Source organism: Drosophila hydei, unplaced genomic scaffold, assembly GCF_003285905.1.
Source record: "Drosophila hydei strain 15085-1641.00,03,60 unplaced genomic scaffold, DhydRS2 tig00008121-arrow-pilon, whole genome shotgun sequence".
Classification (NCBI taxonomy): domain Eukaryota; kingdom Metazoa; phylum Arthropoda; class Insecta; order Diptera; family Drosophilidae; genus Drosophila; species Drosophila hydei.
The window spans coordinates 2,337,505-2,359,598 of NW_022045832.1; the positions used below are offsets into that span (position 1 = coordinate 2,337,505).

Genomic DNA, 22,094 nt, shown 5'->3' on the forward strand with positions numbered 1-22,094 from the left:
AAGAGCAAGACGAAGACATTTCCTGCGTATCGAGCATCGGTGCGCAGCGAGAGCGACGACAAGGAGTACAGGGCGGCTAGCAGCAGCAGCAACACGATACCGACGACGGGCAAAAGTCGGCCAAGATCAGCGGCAAGAACTGTAACAATCTGCTGCACAACGCCGGCAATAAGCTAAGCGTGAGCAGCAACTCCTTCGGCCTATACGCAGCATCTGGCATCATCGCCCAAGAGCCCTGTCTCCAGCAACGGCCATCTGAACAAATACTGCCTGACGGACTTGACGCGCCGCAAGGCCGAATTCAATCGCCAGCTGAGCGCGCCGACAGACTACACACATCACTCGTCCAGTAACGGCTCATAGCATCGCTGGAGTGGTGGGACACAGTCATCACGGCCATCACGGGCACGTGCACGGCCAGTCATCGACGGCGCCAGCCACACTCAAGTCGCTGCAGCTGCACAACTTTGGTATGCATCATCCGATGCCAAGGCCCACGTCCACGTCGTGCACCAACAGCTTCAACAGACGCCACATACGTAGGCGCAAGAGCAAGCTTAGTAAGCGCCTGCTGAACGGCGATAGCGAAGAATCAGTACGCTGCTCATACTGCTCCGTATTGAATGTGAATGAGAACGACTTGCGGATTTCATTCGAGAACACCTGCACCGACTCGCTGGTCACCGCTGCTAATATGCGACCAAGGAACCGAAATGGTGCACTTTGATGATGTGTCGTTGTACGGCACTCCGAAAGAGGAGCCATATGCTGTGCTTTAATCTGCATTGGCTTCACTCTTTGGTGGATCATCGACGCAAAGAAGTCCGCGAAGCACTTGCGAGGAGTCGTCGCTGGAATTGGGTCGGTCGAGGACGACCTTACACTTGAGGGGGGGGGTAGTTAACTTATAACACTTAGTTAGCTTATAACACTTAATGTAAGGTATTATTCAACACTTATTATCGGGTGCTAGACAAGTTAAGGAACAGCCCTGGCAAGGGCAACTCTACTTACGCCGGTGAGGCTATGATTTGTAAAAATATAGATCAGTCTCGTGTTTTAACTCGTACTGATAGGACATGCTAAAAATTGGTGTCATATAAGTAAAACTAAAAATAGTGAATATAATAAGAAAAACCAATAAAATTAACTGTTTCGATTATTCAAAAAAGAACAATTAAAAGCAGGGTTAAAAAGCGTTCTTCCAGTAAACCGCTTAAATAAATATTCACTCCGTCATTTGCTCGTTAAATGGCTTATTTCATTGTCTGAGCCCGAGGCCAGCAATAAGAGGCACAGTCGCCTCTCAACCTAACTTTCAGTCACCACAGGACTGGAAAACATATAATTTATATATATATATATATATATATATATATATATATATATATATATATATTTCACATCTGATGCCTGTCCTGAAATGAAACAGATGCCCGAATGCACGCCCCAACGCCCATGAAAGTGGAGCAAGCCGATTTTTCCCGTTTTGCTCAGTGAAAAAAGGGGCAAAAAATAAAAAAAAAGAACTGAAAGAAAACTGACAAATAAAACATTTTCTGTTGTATTTTCTGCGAAAGATGGACGCTGGCTGGCCAAAGGGAGAGAGCGAGCCCATGTTTGTTCATAATTGAAATTTCGCGCTAAACAGGAAGTAGCAGCATTTGTTCTGCATTCCTAGACACTTGTTGTGCCTGGAAGGTTCACTTGGCAGGGCCAACGAGCGGTCGGCCAATGCTGTTCATAAACGGAGGAGTGCCACTGAATTTATGGGGGCAACTGCATTCGGGCAAATGAAGAGCACATGTTCCAAAAGAAAATAATAAAGATAGGTTTTTATTTCGCTAGAAATAACTGCGCCCGACTGAGCACAATTTCCGGAAACGAAAACAAAGCGAACTGAATTCGCAATATGAGAAAAATAATTTAAATGGAATCTATGCCTTAGTAAAAGCTTCCTCACATTCACAGTTTCCATATACGACTGGCAGACAGCTGATGCTGCGACTTAGCGCTTTATTTATGTACTCTGTGATGAGACCTCAACTTTTGTCAATTCCCGGATTTATTCAGCGTTGCTTTGACTGTAATATATATTCCATCCATATTTGCGCTGCTTCAACTCACTTTGGCCGCTCTGCTCACTGCATTTTCTTTAGCTATTCTAGCCCATTTATTTTTCTCGTTTGCTGCGACTGCCACTGCCACTGCCACTGCCGTCTGTCGTCTGTCGTCTGTCAAGTTGCATCGCCAGTTGTACCCACTTTGTATTGGTGCCCCTGATCTGAAGATTGTTGCCTGCAGCGGCACCATCCTTGCACGTACTTCAGTGTGACATGTGCTTCCTCTGTTGTATTCTTGTAGTGCGGCTCAGCGCAACTCCCCACAATATTTTCCCTGTTATTTCCACATGTGAAATTGAACTTTGCATCTTGGCGCAACGTGGCAGCTCTTTTCTGCGCCGCTCGCCCCACCCCGCGACCAATGTTGCACTTGACTTGTGGCGCCCCCTCCCTCGAACGTATTGCACCCCTCGTCCATATACTCTGCCTGTGACGTTGTTTTGACACTGCGAACGCGCGCGCGTGTTTATAAATAAATATTTAGTATACATGAACACACACACATGTGTATATCTGTGTGCGTGCGAAGTATATGGAAATATGTTTGAGAAATATTTCCACGCTTTTGCCCGATTCTTCTGCTGTTCGCTGCTGTCTGACAGCGCACATGTGTCGCGTTTGGCTGATGAATGAGCGGGGTGGGACGGCTGCGGCGCTGCACCCCAGCTTGTTTTTCCCTTTGAAGTTCATAAAAATTAACAAAAAATCAATTTAGAGCACAAATGACGCGCTGATGAGGACGCACAGCGACACGACACGACACGACTTTGAATGCCGTACGAGCGACTTCAATGTTTACATTGCAATCGAACTGAGCGCCGTCTCTGATCTGAGCTGCCACGCCTACCGTCAGGGGTTTGCTGTTGTTTTGCGCGTGTTGATTGCCCATCAAAACAAAGCTTGGCATAGCTGGAGAACAATCGAGTGCAAATAAATCGAATGCTAATGCCAAGAACTTCAATTTGATATGTACATAAGCGAGTATATGCGTGCGAGTGTGTGTGGCTGTGTGGCATGCAACAAAAGAGACTTGTGAACATAAAAATAGCGACGATTATGATGAAAATATTCATGCGACAAACGGAAGCCGAAGCCAAGTGCCATGGCAATGTCCCAGGAGCCGCATAGTCGCAGCGTGTTCTCCCTTCCCCTTGGAACGTGTGTGTGTGTGTGTGTGAGTGTGTGTTGCAACAGTGTGAGCTGTTTATGTGGCAACGTTAGGCAGCACATTCGAGTGCCATTTAAAGCGTCCTCAGTGCCAAATGCGGCACTATCGAGTGGGGCGAGCTCTTGAGAGTCTCAAAAGTCAAAAGATGGAAATTGCCCAAGAAACGGTCGGCATTTTAAGCTCTCGAGTGCTTGCCTGCTAATAAGCTAAGAGGAATCACCAGCAGCAGCAGCAGCACACATAATTAAATTTAATGCCCAATGCGCAGGGCAAACAGTCAGACGGGGACGTAGCTGGGGGCATGGCAATGTCTATATCGAAAGCATCGAAATTCAATTTAGTACAAAATCCCGCGCAGTGGCATAGCCAATGCCAAACGAAATAGAAAATGCCAGAAAATGTGTCTCGCTTTAGCCCAAATCCTGTCATAAATTGCTGCCCTGCCCAGCCCAGCCCAGCGTGCGGCAACAAAAGACAGACGGCCAGACGACACTCGAAAGGAAAATATGCTGATGTCGATGTCGAAATATGATTTGTTTTTTTTTTCTCTTTTTTTTATTTTTTATTTTTTTTTTTTTGAGTAGCTGGCATCCTAACAAAAAATGGTCAGACGGAGCCAGTCGGGGGTGCGGGAAATGAGCTATGAGCGATGCTGTTGTTATTCCTGCGGCTACTGCTGCTGCTGCTTCAAGGTTAGCTGCTCTACAATAATCTAAGCCTAAATTACAACAACCAGTTGATGGCATCGTAAAAAGCACTAGGCACCAAGTTGTAACAACACAGCAACACTTACACACACACACACACCCACACACACAGATACTCAGACACATGCTCGACCTCGCAAATTATAAAGTTGTTTGGCCAAAACTGCTGGCTGGCAAGTTTTCGTTCAAGTTTTCCCTTTTTTATATTTTATTTGGATAAAAGAAGCTGCAGCACGTTTTATGAACGCACATTGATAAGCATTTTGGCATTTGTCGGTGAATGATTTGCAAGTTTGCACAAACTGCTTGCACAAGGCACCATTTTGTGCAAACGTGTGCGAATATCTATCAGCATCAGAATGTGCTGCTGCCCTTTTGGCACAGTTTCCAAAGCGGACTTGAGGAGCCAGCTGGGCAGGGCAGGAGACTCCTTCAAATGTTTCGTTTGCTGGTCAGAGACATGAACTGGAACGCAGGCGACTCGCTGCAGGCACAGCTTTGCATAACTCAAACTAAAATTCGAAAAGTTTTCCTTTTTGGCAGTTGGCAAGCGGGCAAATATGATTTCCATAGCAACCGATCTAACTCAATAACTAGATGAACTGCTTGATTATGTTTTGATTTATTTGTAGCCTTTGAGTGCTTTGAAGAAATCAAAGGGTACTCCGAAGTTGTGGATGCCAATGTCCAATGAGGCCAATGATTTAATAGTGTCTTTCCAGCATGGGATTCGGATTTGCCTTGGATTCCGAGAATTAAGCGTGCATCCGCAATTGACTCAGCTGATCTTGTTAGCATTATATTCAATGACCCTGATGTATATAGTTGAGTTGTTCGCCGATTTATCTTTTTATCTCTTATTCTCTCTCACTCTCACTCTTTCTCTTTTTATGCCTGTCTCTCTCACTCTGAAATCCTGTGTTTGTTTCTGTCCCTCACTGTCACATATATGCTTTTCTCTCTGTATCTCCTATCTCTCTCTCTCTCTATCTCTGTCTGTGTTTCTCTCTCTCATTCTTTCCCTCTCTCTCCTTCTCTTTTTGTCTTGATGTCTTTGTTTCTCTCTCTCTTCTCCTCTCTCTCTCTCTCTGTTTTTCTCTCTCTTCTCATCTCTCTTCTCATCTCTCTCTCTCTCTCTCTCTCTCTCTCTCTCAATGCCTCTAACAGTCTCTCTCTCTTCTCCTCTCTCTCTCTCTCTCTCTCTCTCTTTCTCTCTCTCTCTCTTTCTCTCTCTCTCTCTCTTTCTCTCTCACTCTCTGTCTCTCTGTCTTTCTGTCTCTCCGTCTCTCTCTCTCTCTGCGAGCATTCGTCATAAAACAATTGCGCACAAAGCTCTTAATATATTTTCATACCTTCGCATACTTGCAACTCAGGTAGACCCTTAACATGTATATTCGATAAGTTTACTGTGTATACCCTAATAAATGTAATTTAATTTCCTGTTTATTTACAAGCTCTGCGAAGTCTCGGAAATGTAAATAGACTTAGGAGTTCGAGGTCATATGTACAGGGCCGCAGCAGAGTATCGGCCATACAATCATTGCTGCTTTTTGTAGATTGAAAAATGTTTGCCAAATGTGAAACGTGTACTCACTGTTCTTTTGAAAATCCTGTGATTCCTCTTCCGCTCGAAGAGCCAGCGGCTGCTGTAGCAACAGCAGAAACATCATCGAAACGACAATTGAAACCGTTTTCCTTGTGAACAGCGCCGTTCGCGTTCGTGATTTTCGATGTGTGTTGTGCTGTTCGAGCTGTTGTTGCTCGGTTGGTTGTTTTTGCCAATTGGCGAATGTGGCTATTCTTGAAGTTGTGAGTCGCATTTTTGTGGTTCGCGTTGCAGCTGCAATTGCTGTTGCCATGTCGTTTGCTGATATTGAAAGCTGTGTTGTAGTCATTGCGTTGTACTCGAACGAAAAAACCTTTCGTCATTTATGGAGCAGAGTTTAATTTTTGCAATGGGTCAAAGCAACGAAACCAAAAACGAATATACCAACCAAAATGGCAATGCATGTGGCTGCTGGGCAGTTAATCGACAAATGCCTCTTTGTCTGTATGTGTCTGGGAGTAGATGTGGCTGCATGCGTGAGCGCGTTTTGTTTGAGCTGTTGTTGGCTGTTTCCGTTTCCGTTTTTGACTTTAATGAAGCGCCAACGCGCCTTTAGTTCGTTTCGTCTTCAAGTTGGCCCATAAAAAGCACATTTCCACTGGCATTTATATGTGACTCAGCCGCTGCTTGTTTGCTCTGCTGCTTTCAAATCGAAAGCAAGTCCTGCTGCCACGGGAATCTTAATGTCCTTTTACATGTTTATTTGCACTTTTATTGCCTTTTTGGCATGGCAGATTTGAGACGTCCCTTAGCCGGCAACTGCAAATAGAAAAGCAAGAAAAACAAAACATGAAACATGAAACATGAAACATGAGCTCTAGGGTTCTGCTTTGCAGCATAACAAAAGCAAGACATCAGCTCTGAATCCGGATATGCTATACACTTCTAACATGGGACTATTATCCTATGCTATACAGTTTGCATAGCATAACATATATATATATATATATATATATATATATATATATAAATATTCATATTATTCGCCAGTCCTCTGCGAGTCGAGCGTATTTATGATTCGGCCAGGCCGAAGTTAACTAGCCGTACTTTCATGCTTTTTGTTGTTTGTTGCTTTCGGCAAATATGAAGAGTGCTAATAAAATGTTTTACTGACTTGCGCCGCACACACATCAAGCAAATTGAACTCATAAACTTGGCCGCCAACCAAAGGGTAACCGGCATCGGAACGGGCCTCGAAACTCGCTAGCAAATTGCCTGTTTTTATGTGGCAATCGCATCGATGAAGTGTGATTAATGGCACATTTCAATGTGAGTCTTGTAATTAAGGCGCGGCGCTAGACGATTTATTGGTGTTGATGCCACAGCTGTGTCAACGTGCCCGAGCAACGAATGTACCTTGACTCTGGCCCCGCTCACGAGCTGCAGCCAAATGTCGCTCTTTAATTGCGTGCTTAGCACGAGCGTCGCTCATTAAGCAACGCATCAAAATTGATAAACCAACCCCCAGCTGGGCAGAGAGGTGCCAGGCACAACCACGACAGTCCTCGACCCCTCGACCCAGCCACACATAGAAACATCGAGCGCTGTCAGCGACGCGTTGCAGCCACGGCTGGTTCACCCGGGGGCACACTGTGGCTGCATTAATTGGGTGAGGATGGTCACGACAACAGTGGCGACAGGCACGAGAGTAACTCTGATGCTGCTGCTGTTGCTGTTGCGGCTCACCTTAGTCCAGCCCCAGTCCAGCATAATTATGCAACATTTTGCCTGGTCGCGTGTCCAGGCATGGGGCCTGACTATCTTTATCAGCTGTGTTGTTTAATGAGAAGCGCACACCCACACCAATTCACACCGATCTACGCATAAATAAAAGAAGAAAAGTTCATAAATTTTTATGAACTTTGGAGAGGTCCTTTGATTAGATTGATAGCCACACGCAATGTAAGCCGAACTGTCGGCTCGGCTTGTTACGGCCGCTGGCCTTTGCATTTTCATTTAATTGCATATTTGCCTATTTGCGAGCACCGAAACTTGTTACCGTTTCAATTCTTGTTACCTGTAAATAAAGGCACCAGCCGGCAGTCGACAGTCGACAGCTTGAGCTAAAACTTTGCTCATTAGTAAATTTTATGGCGCGAGCATATGGTCCAATAGCTGCGTATAGCATGAGTAGTTTCGGGTGCGCTGGTGCTCTTGGCAGTTAGTTAGAATATTTAATTACTGATTAATTAACTTGGCAGCATTAGCTGCTTTCGTTGGGCACTGCCCTAGCAAATTGAACTTGCGAGGATTTGCTAATTAAAAAAGTTTTCCAGCAGCGGCAGCAAGGTGTTTGTGATCTACTTGGCCCATTGTATGTTTGTCAGTTGCACAACTTTTGACATTTATTGACAGCAGTATACACATGCGTTAACAGTCCAGCGTAGTCCTTTTCGCTCGAGCTGCGGACCTGGGCTTTTTATAAATAGCCGGCGCAAAAGTTTTGACTATATTTACTATGTATGCTGTTTGTCTCAAAAGACGACTGGAGCTTTGGCCTCTTATCTATTTACGTATTTTATTTCGGCCCTGAGACCCGTAGGCAATTACACATTTGCTTGTTTGCGACTATTGATTGGCTTTCTGCACAGGTGTCCGACTCTAAGCTAAGCACACACATTGCGCCTACAGCTTTCGGTTGTCTGAAACATGACCGCGCCTTGTGCTCGCCGACCTGAGCCTTGTCAAATTACCGCAGCTACTCCATCATATTTAATTCAAGACCTGGCAGGTGCAGTCACACACATCAGACTTTCCATGTGCATGTGGCTGTCTGTGTTTGTTGCTGGCATGAAGGAGCGTAAATTTATGAGCAAATGCTCAACTTTGCCATAAATGTTCATCATAATGTGACACAATTTCCTCAAGATTTAACGCCGCATCAGCCCAGGCGACGAGCCATCGAATGAGCTTAAGGAATTGGAATGCGAATGGGTGGGGATAGATGAAGGGGTAGGGGTAGGGGCATGCGTATGCGAATGTCATGGCCATTGTGGCATACCCCTTGTGCAATTCTCATGCCTCATAAAGTCGCAAGGCGCATAACTCGTTTTCCTTTTGCTTCCGCACAGCGGCTGATGGCAGCTGCCATAAATTTTAAAACGAAATAAAAATAATAATATTATAAGAAATATACATTTTAGCTGAAGTCGACGCGTTGACATACATGTGCGCGTAGATGTTGTATGGATAGACATAGCATTGCTTCTTATCAAGCACAGAGTGGGCGTGGCAGACGGCACTGAGTCCTGACGGGCAATCACAGTTCGTGCGATGACTCTGCCCTAAGATGCTGTCAGGGCGCGACAACAACAGCACAGATTGCAATTGCCGCTGTGTGTGGGTGTGTGTGTGTGTGTGTAGGTGTGCATGTTGATGTGTAATATCATAAGCGTGCGTCTGACAAGCATAAGCACCACTGCTGTCACTGTCACGGCAGCAGCAGCAGCAGCAGCAGCATCACCAGCATCAGCGCCTGCCAGCAATGCGTGTTATTACACCGCGCGGCATACTTTTAGCGCCACTCAGAGCACATTTCACTTTCATTGTATATGTGTGTGTGTAAATAAAACTTGAATTATGACAAAAGGCATGCATCAGGCAGCAGCAGCAGCCACGGCAACAACAATCATAAGAACTATGGCCTGATAATGCGCTCTTCACTGACTTTGCTCGACTTCAAGCGTGTGTTTACGTTTAACATGTCGTATGCGCAATTTGTGAAATATGCGAGCGCTTTCCCAGCAAGCATGAGCAGTAACTTGCCCCTGCGTGCCTGCGTATGTGTGTGTGGTGTGTGTGAGTAAGCAATTAGTTGCCTTTTCAGCTGAAATAAAAGCAATTCGGATGAGAGTTCCGTGTGGGTCGGGCGCAGACGGACGCGGAGGCGGCGGCATTGAACAAACAGCAGCTCATTAATATCCTTTATGCGTTTATTACAGCACCCGACAGCATCTTATGAAAAGATTAATAAATGCGCAGCAGCAGCCATAACCCAAACAACAACAGAAGGAACAAGAGGAAAAAACAGTACTAATTAGTTCAACAATGGCACAAGCCCCTAACGCATGACTGTTCACATCAATCAGACAATATTATATTATTGATGGCCACAAAACGTTCGACAAAATCATTTATTAACGTCTGCTAATGGCGAGTAATTCGCGAGCATTCAATAAGCTTACTGCGATTACGTTTGCCAATAATACAATATATATTTTAGCCAGCTTCCTGCATACATTTATCAGCTGACACTTTGGCCCGCATCCCTTTGGACGGCTTTCAACTTAAATAAATAAACACTTTTTTTAGCTAATGCCTTTGCACTTCATTTTACTTTTGTCGCTTTGGCCTATTTCGGACTTTTTCTGCTGCACACGTTAACTCGTTTTATTAAGCTGCACTCGTCCATTTGCGCTTTTTACCCTTTCGCTGCATAATGGCTACAAATGGGGCAGAGCAAAGCCAGGCAAATGCTTTAAAAAGCTCAGCGCTGATATCTGGTTACACGTAGACCAGATTTGCATATATCACATCAGCCATAACAGCATTCAGGCTTGTTAGCTGGTTCAATAAATTGTGAATCCCTTGAAATGAGTTCAGTTTAAGTGATAATTAAATTTTAAATCCATGATGCAGTTTTATGGGTGGGGAAAAGGGAAACATAATAGGTTTTCCGAAAAGTCTCTACCAGCAGCTGCGCAAAATATTAATTATTTTAAGCTTTTCAAATACTAAATGAGATTTGCCATTAAAAGATTTGGAAATATTTCTAAAAATTTACTGAAGTTCTAGCTCAATTGTCTCTGCTTAGCTAAGCATTGGAAGGGAGGCAGGCAGCTCACTACTTTCCTGATCTTACTTATCTTACTAATACTACTTGATTATTTAGACTATCAGCATTTACGCTGGCAAGCCTAACATCCTGGCAGAGCTCGAGGCAAAAGTTGGCAAAGCTGTTGCTCATTGAAAATTCATTTAAAATTGAAAGTTACTTCAAACTCTTATATCTCATACATAATGGCATTGATGAGTCATTAAAATAAAGCTTAAAATAATATAATACCTTAAGTAGTTTCAATTATATTGCAAATTAATTTCCGACTGCTCCTACTTGGTCACCCTGTGCTCACTCGAACTTTATGATCAAATTATTCCATCAGTTTATTCGTACCGCTCTCATACTTCTTGTATATTTTAATGGACTTAAGTCTAGTTAAATAATAAAAATGTGAAAGAGAAGTTAAACTGTAGCCATTCGATACTAAGTCTTGTCTTAGTTTTGATATAATAAAAGCAATATTGTAACGTCTTAGCTATAGTTTGGGAACTTTGTTAACTAATTCTTAAATTTAATTTGGCTTCGAGTTTATGACTGGCTAAACTTTGTTGCGTGAGCCACAGTGCAAACTATGTGAATCTCTTCGTTTGACTTTTGTAGTAAAATGCCAAATACAAACACTGCTTGGCTATGGGGCAGAAAGCCAGGGCCAGGGGCAATTGCCAAAAGCTGCGGCCTCTGCTGTCATTCTCAGGACACCCCGAGCCCACCCGCACACACTCCACGCAGTCAGCGTGTTGCTCTGACAGCTTCATATAAATAAAGCGGGTGCACAGACAGTGAGATATACATATATAGATACAGCTGCTATTGCTGCTTCTGGTTGCTGTGTATCCTGGTGCTGCGGTTGCCCAAAATCCACCTTAAATTTGACAACATGCGGCAGTCGCACAGGTGGCGCAGCTGTCGCTGGTGTTCAGCCAGGCCAAGCCGCCGCTCCGTCCGCCCTGCGGGTGTCAATCAGAGCGCTGTCAAATTATGTATTTAAAGAGGCTGGCTGCTGGCTTAAAGTTTTCGCAGCGGCTTTGTTGAACTTTTGTTTAATATTAATGAGGCGGCATTTGTCAGCGATGAAATTTTTGCAATTTAAATTAACATCAGCTGCAATTAAATTAAATGTTTTTAATTTACAAAAATATTTGCACGTGGCACGACCCGAACGACGAGCTACCCATCCCCTCGGCGATCGGGCGAAAAACCCAAATTTGAATTTAAATTGGAAGTTAGTTTGGCAACAGCCACCCCACGACCTTTGAGCGGCATCTAATCCTTCAATTAATATTCTTTGGCGCCACAAGACAGCAACAACAATTGACCAAATGTGACCCAAGGTCCTCAGCATTTGCCAACCCTTTTTCGTGGCTGGAATTTCTCTCATCCGGCTTGCAATTATTTAACGCTTGCCGCCATTTTTTATAATTTTCTTAATAAACTCTCACACTTGTGTGGCACGCATTAAACACGCAGTTTATCTTTAATTCTGTTCGTAGCATTTTCATTCGCCGTCGCGTTGCTCACTTCGCCTGTCGCTGGCCAAGTGTTTGCTTTAAGTTGCTGCCTGTCACCTGATTTGCCCGCCGCACTGTAACCTTATCCAATGCAAACAGGAGACAAAGCAAAGCCACCTGCTCGGTGGGCGTATCATTAGAACACATGACCCAGTCAAAGCAGGAGTCGCGGCACCGTCTCTGCCTCACCGTGTGGTATGTGGTCGTTGTGTTTGGTGTCAGTTGCTGACTGACTCTGTTTGTATTTCATTATTTATTCTCTTATCAAGACGTCTCCAGCAAAAAGCCCAACACAACAAATAATTAATTATGCGCTTCCTCTTTCCGAAGCGCACAGTTCTAGTTGCACACACGGCGTATGAGTATTTCCTTTTTGCAGAGAACAACATCAACTCGTTCTAAGCCACTTTTGACAGCTGGGAATTCACTCACTCCCACACCTGGCGCTCAGCCAGCAAAAATAATCATGCAGCTTCGTTTCGTATTAAAAAAGAAGGATAGACAAAGCGCCAAGTGCTAAAGCATCAAATCAAATGTAAATAGACGAAGCAGCGGGTCAAAGACTGAAGTTCTTCAGGCAAATGGCGAGCTAATTAGCAGCGGCTGCTAATGGAGTGCGCTATGCGATGGTAGAAGAGGAGCAAAATCACAAATTAATAAATATTCAAAAATATATAAAATGACAAAAATGCATTTGTATTTTGCAATTTTTCCATTTCGCATTTCGCATTTTCACAATTTCACATTCGGCCACGCGAGTCGAAACTGAAAGTTGATTTTTAATTAGCTGCGCTAAAAATAAATTGCAGAAACGTGTCTGGCATTTGGGTGGAGCAGTGCAGCGCTGCGCTCCGCAGATTCTTGACATATTGCCAACAGCTGCAAATGCTAGAGCAGCGCAGGGCGCAGCCGAAGTGGGGCTGGAGCGATGGCTGAGGCGTTGCCACGCGTCATTTCGTGGCAGTGCATTTGGGGCGCTTACAAGCGCCTGCCTGCCGCTTGCCTGGCTGACCCAGGTCAAACAGCTGGGCGGCTTTTGGAATTTGAATTTATTCAATTCATACGAGTGGGCCAGCGGCATTCGCGCTTAGTTATCGTTATCGGCCACTTGGGCGACTCTGCCAGGCAAAAAGTAAACAATTTAATGTATAAAGTTTTTGGTCGCAACGCAAAACAAGCCACGGCTGGCTGACTGCCTCGATGTCTGCCACACCCACAAAGGCACACAGCATCGAACCCTATGGGGCTGAATAACAAGCCAAAGTTTTTTCGGCAATCATTAAAATTCATTTCCTATCGACAGTCAGCAAAGATACACACACATACACACACACACACATGCATACGCTTGTTATAGATGACGCAATTTAGTTTGAATATCTATGGCAGCAGCCACAATCTATATATATATTCTCCAAAGCTACCCATTTTGCTGTTTTCGTTGCTTTTGCTTTGTGTACATGTCTATGTGTCTGTGTGTGTGTGTGTGTGTTTTCACAAGTGCCTCGCAGCGATTTGAATGCGGCAATTCCTTTTGAATTGATCCCAAAAGTGACCTTTGATTTTCGATACGATTCCAGTCATTTTCACATGGCCAGGGCCAGAAGTCTCCAGTGACTTTTACTACCAACACACACTCACTCATGCACACATACACATGGCTTCCATAGGAACAAGAGCCATTTTGTTTGTATAGTTTAAGTGCCCGCATTAGTGGCGCATATAAATTTTGTCGCTCAACAACAGCAACAACAACCAGAGTAATATCAGCGAAAGGCAACGACAACGACAACGACAAAAGCGATGAAACGAAGCGAAAATCAAACTAAAACTTCGCCACATGAAAATCATAATTCAAACGCTGAAATCAGCACACAGATTGCCCCTGTCCGCATGTGTGTGAGTGTATGCATATTTAGGTCTATGTGTGCGTGTGTGTTTGAGCCTTTGATTGTTTAGTGCTTGGTATGTGTTTGAATACACAATGAAAACTATTGAAAATACGTAAAGCCTCTTTGGTTGGCTGCCTGCCTAGCGGCGTGTCCTTGTGCTGCTTCTGTGATTTCTGTATGCCTGCTGCCCCCTGCTAGACTCCCTTCGTTTACCCCCTTAACGCTGTGTGAGTCGGACTGCGCGCGTGTACGTTTTGTTTTATTGCCCGGCTGACTCGTTGCCAGGATTTGCTTTTTGCAAACACTTTCCCCGGTAGAACTGAGCTCTGCTGGGGAGGGGCATCGCTTGCTTTGCAGCCCATTGTGTGGGGATAATCGAAGCCATAAATAACAGGCGCGAACGAATTTCTTTTTTTTGTTTTGTTTGTTTGGTTGGCTAACAGCAGTAACAACAACCAGGACAAAAGCAACAGCAGCAGCAGCAACAACATCAATAAGCCCATGATAACAAAAGTGCCAAAAGTGACAAACACCGGGCAACTGTCAAGCTGTCCACGCTTGGCCCCCTGCGCCCGCTGCTACCCACTGCGCCCCCTGTTAACCCCCGATAGGCAACTCGTTAGCAAATCCAATTTGTGCGTGTATGTCAACAGTTTCGCTGCAGCAGCAGCAGCCGTAATGCTAAATGCTGCACTAGCCGATGTAACTGCTGCCCCAAAAATGTTGTGCACCCGCAAAAGCCAAAGAAAAAAACTCCAAATCGCATGCGACAAAAATCGCGTGCGTCACTCTGTGACACACTTTCCCAATCAGTCGGTGCCGTTGTTGTTGTTGATATTTTTTTCTTATAAATCAATTAAAAATTTACATTTCATTCACACAATAAATAATTTGCATAATAGCCACAAACCGCACAGAGGCACACGCACCCCAAGCAAACACACATGAAAAGCAAGTCAACAGCACGAACGGGCTGTGCCGACTGTGCAATACACTGTTTTCAAGCGCCGTTGTGTATATGGTTGTGGGTGTGGCCTGTAATAATATAAAAATAGCTTCAGATGATTGACTTCCAAAAGGGCGTGGCTTGACTGCGCTTAGAGCTGAAATCCTTACTCGAAACTTACGAATCCCAGGACCTATATACCCTTTACGCCTCTCAGTTTCGAAACTCACCTTATTTATTTGTTATAGCTATAAAATAAAATGAAAACTGCAGTAAGCAACAATTTTCAATTAATTATAGCGCCAGCTTAAAACAATTTGTTATTGTTGCAGTCGCTGCGAAAAACAAACAACATTTTCCCTGCATTTTGACGCATTGCAAATGTTTGACTTTAAATGTGAAATGTTAAAGCGAATGCATAAAACGTGGCTGTGATTTAATTCATTCAATTTGCAGCATAAAAAATCACTTCGAATACTTTAAAGCTGGCTTCCTGTGAAATGTTAATCCTAGCGGTAAATGTCAACAAAATGTTGAAGTTGTTTTTTTATTAAACAACAATTTGTAGTTGGTTCTTTTTTTGTAATTAATTTCAATTAATTAATATTTAAATTTAATTATAATTTTTTCTATATTCATTTTTTTTGTGCAGATATTTAATAATATATTTATTATTTAGGTGAACTATAAAATGCTTTTAAACATTTTGTAGATTAAGAACTGTCATTAATTTATTTTAATATATAATTTATAATAATTACAAAATTAATGGCAAATGAAAATTAAAATTGAAAAGAAAATAAATAAAATAAAAATTGAACATTTTTCCTCTTTAGCTCAAGAAGCTAACTCAATGCTTAGAAGAAACTTATTTTTTATCACATGATTTGTCTTCAAGATAAACTGTGGATTATAGTTCATACAAACTTCATTTGTATATAACCTTGCCACATGAACGAGGAGTGATTTACTTTTAGACCATGGGCAACGTCTGCGCGGCAATGAGATGCATTTGCCTGGCAGCAACTCACGATGAATGCATAAAGAGCAGATGTTGATGATGGGCAACTTTAAGATAAATAATATAAGTTGAAATACATAAAGCTATATAAATATAAATAATATTGAAATGAAGCAACCTTAGGAGCAAGCTCTGGCACCAAAAGACATTCAAATATTCCTACATGGACAAATTGAATTGAAATGTAAATGCTAATAGAAAGACACAAGCAAAGGCATCTGTGGGCACAATCAGATTTGTGTAAACAATTTATTCAGCATTTATTTTGAATCTGAAAATATTTAACAGCCAAGACGGAAGCAGATTTTTGCGTTTTTGGTTTCACTTCCAGATTTGCGTAGAGCAGCATATTTGGCATTGAATGAGCCATTTAATACGGAAAATAGATCTCTGGTGCCCGAATTCATTTTGGTCAAGTGAACATTTCTCTTTTATTCGATTGTTTTTACAACAGTTGCGGTTGCCCGTGCCACAGGCGCAGCAGCTGCCCAAATTGACAGTGAGTTATGGCAGTATCTGGTCAGCATCAGCACGAGAGCATTAACAACAACTTAAGCACATGCCTTTAAAGCACAATATGCATATACCTTATGAGGCAGATGCCTTTCTCCAGCACCAGCCTACGGCTGCAAAATGTGCCTGACACTTTCCGAAAGAAAAATAGACAAAATGATTTATGTTTCTTTGACTACCTACGCGTTTTGCTTTTTATAAATATATATAATATAATAAACATCATATTATAAACAAAAAAAATGAGTGAGCGAGTCCTTGTACTCGAGCAAATTTAATTGTCGCCTGTCTTCAGCGCAGTAGATAAATGTTAATAAATGTCAAAATTCTGTCCACTCGACTGACACATTGAGCAACGAGCTCGCATTTGCCTAGCACTGCCCAGCCAGCACCGAAATTGTGATTGTCGTGCCATAATTTCCCATAATTTATGAGTTTTCAATTTATCATTTTCCACATTTCATTTTTACTGCTTGCCTGCTGCAGATTGCCCAAAGCTGCAGCCTCAAATGTCAAATGTTCATTGAGCCACAGAGAGGGGGCAGAGGGAGAGCGGAACTGAGGCGAGTGTGGGGGAGTTGCATGTGAGGCACACATGTTGAGCTGAGCTGTGTGGGAAGCTACTTAGTACAGGCAAATAACTCGCACGACCCCCATAAAATATTGCCAGTTGTCATCAATGAAGAAAGGGGCAACCACTTTCCCATCATTGCGCTCTTATGTTGTGCTTGTCATTAAAGTTGTAAGCAATGTCATGTTGCTGTCAATTTTCCCAAAAAAAAAACAAAAACGTGGAATTTGTGTTATGCCTGTGACAACTGTCAACTGTCTTGAGTGCGCGTTTAGTGTTCGGAGCTTATCGGGTCGTAAAGCCCACAGCTCAGTCACCTACTTGGGCTCGAGCGGAGCGAAGCACTTGTGCGGCTGCACCTAATTAGAGCCAGGCCCTTAAGTTACTTGGCTGAAAATTCAGAGTCGCAATTCCATTTGGCTATGTCAACGTAAATTTACATTTTTAGGGCGCACTAAAAAGGGCTCACGGACCGTGGAATGTGGCCGTTCAGCTCAGCGTTCGTTTGCATAGCATGGAATATGAAGCCAGCGTCAAGTGCATAAAGATAAGAAGCTCTGCGCGACTCGCCGCAAGGATTAAACGTTCCAAATAGGTTGGGCAAGCTATGAGCTAGTATATTAAGGCAGCAGTCGGCACTGTGAGGGTTGTCAATTGCTCAGACTGGTTCAATGTAGCTCCTAAATATGGCTAAGCTATGTGGTTCTTCGTTTATTTTCTTACAAGTGTGTGACAATATCAAGGCTCTGTGTTTTGAAGCATGGGAAATACAAAGATTGCATGATTAACTATTTTGTTTATGCCATTAAAAATGGGAATTCAGTAATAGGCAGAGGGAGTCGTCTCAGATTCTATGGTCTATTCTATGCGTGTTCTTCAGGAAAAAATGCTGATCAGGCACATAGAGAGAGCTTACAAAAATTGGAGACAGAATCGAAAAATTGGCCAACAAGTACATATAGAGACTAAATTATAATTCTAACAACTAACCGCCCAAAGATCTGCTAGCCACCGCACTACAGTCATTAGAAGCCTCAGACGGCTTCGCCCTCCAGACCTGGCTGACCGGATGTTCATATGATATATAAAAAATATTCCTTTAATCTTTCCCTGTAGTTACAATCCCTTACTCCAGCTTTTCGCATTATTTATATTTATATATAAATTCATTTCTGTTTGAATAGAGTTTCAATAAATAAATAAATTCTATAATATTGATCAGAATCAATAGTTGAGTCAACCAAATTTTATCGCTGATGCTGCTTGTCTGTATCGAACGCAAAACCTTCTTTACAAATTTAGTATATTTCTGGCTGAAGCCCAATAAAATTGTTGTGCTTAAGTTATGCTAGAGGTATACGCAACTCGTGTTTAACTTGTTCAACAAAGAACTCCAAGCAAGCCCAACATAAATATTTCTTTGCTGAGAAATAATGATGACTGAAATGAAGAAATGTATTTGACTTATTAGAAATGGCAAATTCATGCATGACAAACATTGAATTTGCATGTATTAATTTGTGTTTAACAGGCAAAATTGAAAGTTTTTACATTTTTAATAACAGCCGCTGGCAAGGCCTTTGCATGCTGTAAATCTGCTCATGTGTGAGAGTGTGTACGAGTGTGTGTGTGTGTATATACTTTTATACAAAAGACTTGTAACTTTGTTAAAAGAGTTTCGACATTTGCACACATTCGTAACAGGCGCATTTGAAATTGGCAACGGCAGTTAAAAACATTAGCATACTTTTGAGCGCCCGCAAAGTTTGTTGCTGAAGCAAATTAACCTTGAAGGCGGCAGCAGACGATGGAGGGGGAGAGTGGAAGAGTGTGTGTGACAGCGACAGCGATAGACTCTGCCTAAGTCATGTCTTAAAGAGATGTAGATTATTATGCAAATCTGTATCTATGGCTGAAACAATGGCAGCCTTGAAAGGCGCTTTCAGCTGCCTTCGGGCTGTGCTGCTATTGGTCTGTGGGCTTTACGGGCTGTTACAAAATTTATTAATTTTTAAGGCAACGCGTGACGTCAGCTGATAAGAAACATGCTCGACAAAATCAATAAGCCGCCGTGGCTGCTGCTCCTGCTGCTCCTGCTGCTTCTGCTGCTGTGGCGAGTATTTTGCATGATTAATGAAACCACGTAATTGATTACACGGCTACGCCCCAAGTTCGGAACTTGCCCCATTCCCATAAGCACAAAGAGCGTAGCTCATGCAATGCTTTGCAACCTCAAAGACTGCGACAAAATAGCTGATTGATGCGTCTGTGACTCGCACAATGACTCTATAAAGAGCAACACAGACACACATAGGAGATAATCGTTGACGCACATGCGTGTGACACACACACACACACAGAGAGAGAGAGAGGAAAAAGACCTGTGCAACGCGTTGATGCTGCTGTCATTGGCTTGAGCTTGGCGCTGTCATCGATGTTGGGCAAAATGACAGTGCAGCAGCCAGTTACAGAGCAAGTTGCAAGCTGCACGCAGCAAGCGCCAAGCGACAGGCAAAGGCATGCGGTCGAAGCAGGTTTCTGTTTGGGGATCTGGCTGCGGCTCCGGCTCCGTCTCCAGGTCTGGGCCTGGCTCAGGCTTTGGTTATTTATGCTTATTTTCTATGCACACACGTAGCGACTCATCAGCTATAAAAGCAAATGCCAGAACAAGACAGGCAAAGGCTCTACAGACAAGAGTCGATGTGGATCAGAGATGGAGTGGCAGGTGGCAGTGGGTGTCTATGTGGGTAGCCTCTGCATGGGTGGTTGTATGTGCTTTGTTGTAGCTGCTCATGCAGGCGCACAATCATCAATCAAAATCAAAAGCCAAAGCCAAAGCACTTCTGACATTAATTTATTCAAAAGGGATACAAGCAGTTTGCAAGACAGCAGGGAAGTGCTGTGTGTGTGTGTGTGTGTGCGAGTGAGTGTGTTTGCTATCTGTGTAGCTCTTCAATTATAAACACACACACATAAGCGAACTAAATAGTTATTCAATTTGAAAAACGGCAGCTCGTAAAATTCGCACGAAAATTTCAATAAATATTCGTGGCGCACAGTTCGAAGCCGCCGCGCTGAGTTTTTAATTAATATTTATAAACGATAACTGAGTGAGAACACGCTTTGCATAAATCAAAAGCATTTGAATAATAGATACGAATTATGCATTTAATTAAGATTTGCCACAGCTCTCGACTCTCGACGCAAAAACAAACAATTTTCCATTTTTTGTTTTTCTATTGTTTTTTTCCAGCGACTTTTTTGTCTCCCATCGATATTGACGCAAATTTTGATTTCTTTCGCTTGCATCCCTCATAGCGGGGAAAGAAACAAAGAAGTGGAAAAAATAACAGAATAAAAAGAGGAGAGCAATGCCCAAACGGCAGACGAATTCAATCTAAATGCAAATGTTCGCCTTGTGCTTTTTGCCCACGACAACTGCAAACACAAACACACACATAGAGGGAGAGCTGCTGCTGCTGCTGCTGCTGTTGTAACTGTGGGGCTTGTCTCGAGCTGCTGCTCCCTTTCATGAATCAGCAGCGACTGCAGGTGAAATCGCAACACAGAAAGTCAATTAGGCAACCGGCGCTAATCAAAGCCGCTTGCAGATTTCGTGACCGAATGCATCAAAGAAGTGCCAAAGACATTCATTGCTCATACGGGCTGTATGGCCAGGCCTGTGTGTGTCCTCATTAAGGGCCACTGCTACTTGCCCATGCAATTCAATTCAATGGCTTTTCGCTTCGCTTGTTCCTCTATTGCTTTAAAGGCACATAAAAATTTACAAGCGCCGTTCGACATGTTCCGACTTATGGAGCAAACGCTCTACATATGTGTTAGCTGACTGCTGGCTGTGTGTGTGTGTGTGTGTGAGTGTGTGCTTACGCTCAAGTGTGTTTAACAATGGGATCAGCTCGTTTATTCATGCTTGCTTCATTTACTCCCCGACATGGACGCTGTGCAAATTGATAAATTATCGTCGGGCAGACGCCCACCGCTGGGCGCCCACTTTTGGTCCATAAATTGCATGCAATTAGCCAGGCGAAAACAATTAGCCCCATGCGATAATCATATTTTTATTGCAATAATTGAGTTACAAGTCGCATAACAGACGCTCAGCCGCATGATAAGCATTTGCCAGCTCGCTTCCATTCAGGTCAATGTGTTTTAATTGAGATGCTGCAACGGCTCGTCTTTAAGCTTCCGCGAGGTCTCGATTTGTTATTATTTATATTGTCTTTAGCTGCTTCTTCAGCTTCTCCGACACACGCACGCACACGCCTCTGAAGTATATGCAAATGCCGCGTATCAGAGAAACACTTTGATGGCATTAGAATTACAAATATCATTTGCCAGCATATCGCCCTAGCAATGGCAATGGCAATGCCAATGGTAACCGCATCAGCAGCAACAACAATCTACGAACAGCAGACCCAACAGAATTACGAAAGTCTCTTCTAAGCGAGCTCCCATAGTAATAGATGCAAATAAATATGTAAAATCGTTCGACTGGCGCGGCAGAAATACATAAATCAGATGAGAAAAGTTAAAATTAAATGCAAACAGTGGCAAGAGACGGCGACGAAATTGAACTTTAAGCTGAGCGTGGAACGTCGAGGAGGCCATGGAGGGTGGGGGAAGGCACGTAGTCCTGCCTCAAGGTACCCATGCGAGTGTCTAGGCGCCAGCTTCCTTCGGCTGCTCATTAAAGCAAGCATCAAACCGAACGTCGATAATTTGCAACAATTTGCATGCTACGTGAGAATGTAGTCGTCGCAGTCGGAGCCGCAGTCGGCATCTGTGACAGCTGCACTTGGAAAACACTTGGCCAACATTTTGGTGGGGCAGGCCCGGCTTTTAATTGGAAGTTGAAGGCAAACACGTTGGCATTCCGTAAATTACGTTAATTGGCAAATGTGCACAGATTTTCATTTTCATTTTCATTTGCATTCGTTGGCCAAATGCATTTATAAACGCATTCATTGAAGGCGCACGTGACCCTTAACCGATTACCGAATGATGCTCTACCTTTAGCAAGATAGCAACGCGCTTTAATAGTGTTTAATATTGTTCGCATTACTGAGTGCTCACTGTACATTCGCTGACCGAATTTGGTATAAAACAGCTTTAGCCTTAGCACATTGCTCGATGCCTTTATATGTATCACTCTGCTCAGAAACAGTTCAATTGAACTGT

General features: G+C 43.3%; 1 protein-coding gene across 1 annotated transcript in view; it reads right to left on the reverse strand.

The window, feature by feature from the left end:
- LOC111599575 (nephrin) overlaps positions 1–22,094 on the reverse strand; it is a 75,652-nt gene that overhangs the window by 48,163 nt on the left and 5,395 nt on the right. The window contains exon 2 of the mRNA XM_023315249.2: positions 5,593–6,363. Within this exon, the coding sequence (XP_023171017.2) occupies positions 5,593–5,893 (301 nt within the window). The 5' untranslated portion in view covers positions 5,894–6,363. The remainder of the gene's footprint in view (positions 1–5,592; positions 6,364–22,094) is intronic.